This window comes from Ailuropoda melanoleuca, chromosome 7 (genome assembly GCF_002007445.2).
Source record: "Ailuropoda melanoleuca isolate Jingjing chromosome 7, ASM200744v2, whole genome shotgun sequence".
Classification (NCBI taxonomy): domain Eukaryota; kingdom Metazoa; phylum Chordata; class Mammalia; order Carnivora; family Ursidae; genus Ailuropoda; species Ailuropoda melanoleuca.
In genome coordinates, this window is record NC_048224.1 from 62500500 (window position 1) to 62507076 (window position 6577).

The 6577-nt window shown below is 36.9% G+C and overlaps 1 protein-coding gene across 4 annotated transcripts in view; it reads left to right on the forward strand.

The window, feature by feature from the left end:
- Positions 1–3995, forward strand: part of IFT88 (intraflagellar transport 88) — a 116896-nt gene extending 112901 nt beyond the window's left edge. The window contains exons 16-17 of one of the 4 annotated variants that reach the window (XR_004626665.1): positions 3340–3450; positions 3691–3710. Coding sequence is in view for 3 of the 4 variants with exons in the window: in XM_034664959.1 (XP_034520850.1) it covers positions 3340–3509; positions 3691–3789 (269 nt within the window). In the remaining variant the exon portion in view is untranslated. Of the gene's footprint in view, positions 1–3339; positions 3510–3690 lie in introns of all 4 variants that reach the window. The other 3 variants (XM_034664959.1, XM_034664960.1, XM_034664958.1) reach the window with 3 other exon arrangements.
- Positions 3996–6577: the final 2582 nt, after the last annotated feature.

A 6577-nucleotide genomic window follows, 5' to 3' on the forward strand; every position in this document is an offset into this window, starting at 1 on the left:
CCTATCCAGCTCAACTCAGGGGACCGGCTGAAAAAGGTGTCCCCTACTCCTCCGCCATCTTAACCTCCTTGTAGTGGCATACTTTGAATCCTTTCTCATTTTCTTCTGTGCATCTTCTGTAGGTATTTTCTTTGTGGTTACCATGGGAATTACATTAAAGATCCTATAGTTAAAACAATCTATTTTAAACTAATAACAATATAAATCACATACGAAAACTTTACTCCTTTACATTGCCCCAACACGATGTTATCAATGTTACAAATTACATCTCTTTATCATTTGTATTAACGTAATTTTATAGTTATTTTTATGCTTTTATCTTTTATATTCTATACCTGAATTAAAAGTGATTTATTACCATGACAGTATTACTGGATTCTGTGTTTATCTCTATATTTACCTTTACGGAGAGCTTCATATTTTCATATGATTTTCTCTTACAGTCTAGTGTCCTTTTGTTTCAACCTGAAGGGTTCCGTTTAGCAATTCATGCAGGGCAGGTCTACTGGTGCTAAACTTTCCCAGCTTTTGTTTATCCAGCAAAGTCTACTTCTCCATCCTTTTTGAAGGAAATATAGTATTCTTGGTTGGCAGAGATTTCTTCCAGCACTCAGAATTTCTGTTTGGTCCTTTTTTAGTTTCTGTCTCTCTTCACAGTTCACAAGAAATGTGGGATGTATGTTCCACTCTTTTTTCTTCCCAAGAGAGAATCTGCATGTTGGGCTTTCTCTCCCAATTGTGAGTTATGCTGGCTTGTGATAGGGGCTGACACAGTTGAAATCAAATGGCTTTTCTTACCTGTTTCAATGCAGTTATTCTTGGATTTGAGTTTATCTGGGGTCCTGCAACTTCCTAACTGGTTTCTAGAGTTCTCATAAAGGTTTTTTGGACTGTGCATTGTCAAGTTTGTGTCTTTGTGAGAAAAAAAGGTCTGGGGCTTCCTATTCTGCTCTCTTGGTAACGACAAAATTAAGTGTAGATATATCCTACCACATTAATCTCAGAAAGTTTGTTCATTTCACTTAGTGACCTGATATTTTAAAACTCTTGGCCATATAGGCAGTGTTGAATCTTACATTTTGAATTATGTGAAGGTTTTAATTATGTAATATTTGATACCTACAAAAGAATCAATGTAGCACTCTTAAGTTACAAAGCATATAAAATTAAAATTAATGAAGTTATCACAAAACATTAGAACCAGAACATTACTGCTATGCCTACCTATGTGTTTTTTCCCACTCCATCTCCTGCCTTCCCCTACAGGTAACCACTGTGAGATTTCTTTTTTTGTTTTATATATATTCAGGTTTATATTTTTTTAGTATCTTGCCTTTTCATATACAATTTTATCATGTATGCAAACACTGTTTTTAATTTTGCTTGTTTTTAAACTTTCTAAAAATTGTATCACTCAGTATGTAGTGTTCTGACTTGATTTTTTTCACTTACTATAAGGCTAAGTAAATTTAAATATTTTTATATATTTATTGACCAATCGTATGGTTTACTTTGGGAATTGTATGTATACATTGTCCATTTCATAAGGGTGTTCTTTTTTTTTATGGTATAGGTAACTTTCAAGAATCCTTATTACTCTAAATTCTATGATTCTAAGATTTTTCTCTTATAAAAGTATCATTTGTAAGTTTTAGTGTTGATTGATAATTCAGATAAATTGATCTCCAGATTCTTGTTTTTGGAAATTACTTGATATTTTAACTTTTCTCTAGGAAATAGTAATTGTTGTTTGTTGCTCTAATGAAATGAATACAATAACTTGTTTCATTATTTAGGCATAAAACTCACCCAGACTTACAAATGCTTATTGATCCATTTACACCTGCCCATGTATGGCATTGTTACTCCATGAAAGTTGATTGAAAATGATGAAATGAAGATATTCACAATATTCCCTCACTAGTGTTTATAATAGGAAATGTTTAAAAACTATATTCATGGCTTTTCAATTGGACATTTGAAGTTTTTCTAAGGTCAGTTTTTATTTTTTAAACTTTGCTCTTTCCACAGCAGTATAATCAATCCTTCAGTATGTTAGGTTTTCAGAGGGCTATGGTTGCCTGAGGCAGATGTCAGAGTTTTGTTTTATTCATATAGGTAACCTATATCTAAATGAAAAGTGAAAAAGAAAATATTGCCTAGAGCAATGGTTTTCAAACTTATTGACCTGAGCTCACTCAAGCCCTTTGAAAGATACACATTTACACTTACAGATGGAAAAGATGGACCTAATTGTAACAAAAAATTAGAGAGGAGCAAAATAATAAAAAAATACCAAAATGGTATAGACCCATTCAGTGCCTACAACTAAGGATATTATTTTCCAATAATAGCAATGGAGGGAAATGGTAATGTTTTTATAAGAACTCAGAGAAGACTTACAATTTTTGTTCAGTTGGCAACCATTAAAATGTGGGGATTTTAAAGACCATCTTGTTTTGTTTTATTCCCAGAGACAATATCAATAAACTAAAATATAAAGTATACTCAGAAAAGAAATGATCAGTATATGTTGATAGACAGCTTTCATTAAAAGTGAAGCTCCCATAATAGGAAAAAATGACATTGTGGGAATTTTAAGGGAAAGAAATAAAAACTGTGGGGCTAGAGGAGTGTTTCTTTAGAAAAATATAATGGAAATTTAAGGTTGAGGAGTACTACTAATGTTTCCTGCTAATGTGAGTGTCTGAAAATCTTCAGTGATACGGATTGCAGTATTTCCCATGGCAGCCAGTCAATATTTGGATGCTACAGTCCTTTTTAAAGTTTTTCCTCATACTGAGCCAAAATCTATTCTATAGAGGGCAAATCTAATCCTCTCCTACAGGAACATTTTCCAAATGCTTAAAGAAAGTAATTATATGATCTGGGTCCTTGTGTACCTCTTCTGTTGTTTTTAATTTGATGCGATTTTAGGGCCACTCTCCGGCCTTGATAATGAGGTGGATGATACAGCTTGTGCTGATCTTCTGACTTCCTATCTGTCCTTCCTTGGTTGCTCTCTGCTAGGTTTTATTCATCAACATGGTCTCTAACTTCTCACCAGCGAATCTATAAAATTGAAACCTGGAACTGAGCAAACATGTGAAAGACTACATATAAAGACTACTTTTAAGTGATGTTTTATCTATGTTATAGATTCCCAACGAGAGGTTTCTTTTAAGTTCCAGGAAACAAGAATTGTATCCCTCAGAAGCTGGCTTCCAAATGAAACAGCCTGTTTCTTGGCAAATAAGTATACTTTAAGATTCATAATGTAGTGTTATGTTTTCTCAACATGTTAAACAAATGCATTTTTTATCTTTGTGTTTTCAGATAGTGGCCAGAACTGTAGTGCCAGTAGTAAAGGTGAACGACTAAGTGCCAAACTCAGAGCTTTACCCGGGACAAATGAACCTTATGAAAGTAGCAGTAACAAAGAAATAGGCAAGTGCTGGTGTTCCCCGCCCAGTTCCTACAGGCATAACAGGTCTGGGAAATATGCGGTGAGATGGCAAAAATGTATAATTGGGCATTAGGAATTTTTTATATACAGACAAAATTTTAAATGACTTGGGAGGGCTTTTCTATTCACTCAGTTGTTCCTTTTAGCTTAAGGGACAAATTGGTTTCACATTTGTTGTTTTTCTTTATTATTCTAATATAACAATCTATTTTAAAACCTAGATGCCTCCTATGTGGATCCACTTGGCCCTCAAGCAGAAAGACCAAAAACTGCAGCCAAAAAAAGAATCGACGAGGATGATTTTGCAGATGAAGAATTAGGAGATGATTTGCTTCCTGAATAATATACACTTTAAAGTTTTACTTACTAAAGGAAAGAAATTGCCTTACAAGATAATACTTACGTGAAACTTTGGATTAAACACACAAATTTTAATTTTGTATACTGTCAAAACCTTAAATAAGTGTATTCTCTTCTATGAGATGGGTCTGTTTTGTTTTGTTTGAAATAAAGAATGTGAAACTACCACTTTAGTGACTTCCTTACTCTTGAAAACATTGACCACAGCAAGAAATACATTTTATAGCACCACCTGGTACCTACACATATGTGTAAGTATGTAGGCATGCTCACGAAAATTTACCCTACTACTATATGCTGATATTTTCTGTCATTTCATTAAAACAAAGTTTTAGCAATGAAAACACTACATTGACTTCATGGTTCACAGCTTGTAAAATATGGTGCTAGGACATATCATTGAATCTGTAGTTAAGCTTAATTACTTAGACTTTAGAAACTGTTTGCCTCACAGGGATTACAGTACTATTAAAGCAATCATGTTTTGGATAGTATAGTAAGAGAAAATCCCAAACCATAACCCTATTGCTCTTTTCTGTATTTCCTTTCTACCTTCAGTCCAGTGGCATGAATCAATAGCACTGAGCAATGACAGCTCTAAGAATGCTTTTCCCATTCCTGACTTGGGGTATGGGCTGCCTAAGTTTTTCTTTAGCAATGTATTTGGCTGATCAGTAATGTCCAAAGGAATCACAATGATGGGGCAATCAGAAGAGGCTTATCTTTAACACTTCACCAGAGCGGGTGTACCCGTCCATCTTACTAACATTGTCTCCACAATGTGCACACTACTGTTAAGCGCAGGAAGAGGAAAGCCAAAATTAGATGACAGTCCCTGCTCCTAAGGTGGTTATGATCTCATGGGGAAGGCATTCAACAAGGGCACTAAATATCTACATGTGCAAGGTTCTGTGGATACGGCAGTGAACAAAACAGAACAAGACCCTGTCCTCAAAGAGCTTAAATTCTGGTGGGGAAGGCAGGCAAAAAATATGTATTTTTTTAAAGGACTCCAGATGTTGCTAAGTGCAGTTAATTAAATGGAGTGATGTAAGTGGGAGTGATGGTGGTGGAGGGAGGGTCTCATTTGGATGAAAGAGTCAGTGAAGACTTCTCTAGGAGGTGGCATTTGTATTAATACCAGAACAATGAAATGAAGAACACCGAAATTGGAATGATTTGTGTATGTTAGAGGTTATTGAGTTAGAGTGATAGAGGGCTTGGGGCCCACCAGGGTGGGTGGTATACAAGATATGCAGGAGAGTGAAAGGAGGTAAGGTCCAAGAGATAGGGGGCAAATCACATAGAACCTATAAATAGAGTTGGGTCTTATTCTAGCAACAATAGAGAAGCCCTTAGAAAGTTTTGTGCAAGGAAGGAGAGTGATGTAACTTTAGAAACTAGCAATCACACCAGTTGCCATGAAGATGAATTGACGGGTGGGCAGATTGGAGGGGAAGGAAAGGGTTGGAACTACTAGTAGCCTGAGCAAGAGATGAAGCTGACTGAGACCAGGTTTTTATTTTTTTATTTTTATTTATTTATTTTAAAGATTTTATTTATTTGCCAGCAAGAGAGAGCACAGGCAGAGGGGCGGCAGGCAGAGGGAGAAGCAGGCTCTGTGCTGAGCAAGATGCCTGACGTAGGACTCGATCCCAGGACCCTGGGATCATGACCTGAGCCAAAGGCAGATGATTAACCAACTGAGCCACCCAGGCGTCCCTTATTTTTTATTTTTTTAAGATTTTTATGTATTTGAGAGAGAAAGAACACAAGCAGGGGGAGAGGCAAAGGCAGAGGGAAAAGCAGACTCCCCAGCTGAGCAGGAAGCCCCATGCGGGGCTCTATCCTGGGATTCCGGGATGATGACCTGAGCCAAAGGCCGATGCTTAACCAACTGAGCCACCCAGACACCCCGGAGACCAGGTTTTCTGCAACAGACATGAGAATTGGTCGATTCAGCATCCATTTTGGATGCAGACATCAGAAATATTTACTAATGGATTGGATATGGGTTGTAAGGAAAAGAAAGGAAAGAATGAGGAATTGTGACTGAGGGGGGGATCAGCCATGATTTAACCTTCCTAAATTCGAGATGTCTCTTTAGCATCCAACTGGAGATATAAACAAAGCAGTTAGATTTACAAACTTGGAAATTAGACGAGGTAAGGGTTGGAGATGCAAGGTGGGGAAGTCTCGGTGTAAAGAGAGTATTCAATACCACTGCAATTGAATGAGGCCACTTACGGAAAGTGAGGTTAGAGAAGTCTAAGCAACCAGCCCTGGAGGTCAGGAAAGAGGAGGTCAGGAAAAAACCAAAAAAAACTGAAAGGAGCAGTAAATGATGTGGGAAGTTTCACATTTGAGAGGAGTGGGACTTCCAGTTCTAAGGAAGATGCAATAGGTCATACTAGGCCAATGCTCCTACTGTAACAAGTGAGGGGGGACAACAAATCATTGCAAAAATCATGTTTAAAGTCACTGGACAGCTGTGGGAGCAATAAGATTAAACTAAAATTTCAGACTGGAAAAAGCTCTTTCTAGATGAGTTGATGATCCTGGCTGTCTTCATCTCTGGAGACATCACTTTTGAGCATGGGCTAAAAATTGGGGTTGGCCAGAAAAAGGGGGTCTTCTAGGGAAAAGAGAAACTAGCAGAACTTTTGGTAGTTACATGGTTGTGATTGCCATAACACACTAAAAACTTCAAGAAGTCCCAAATTTCTGACCAGTTTTCCACCATGAGCA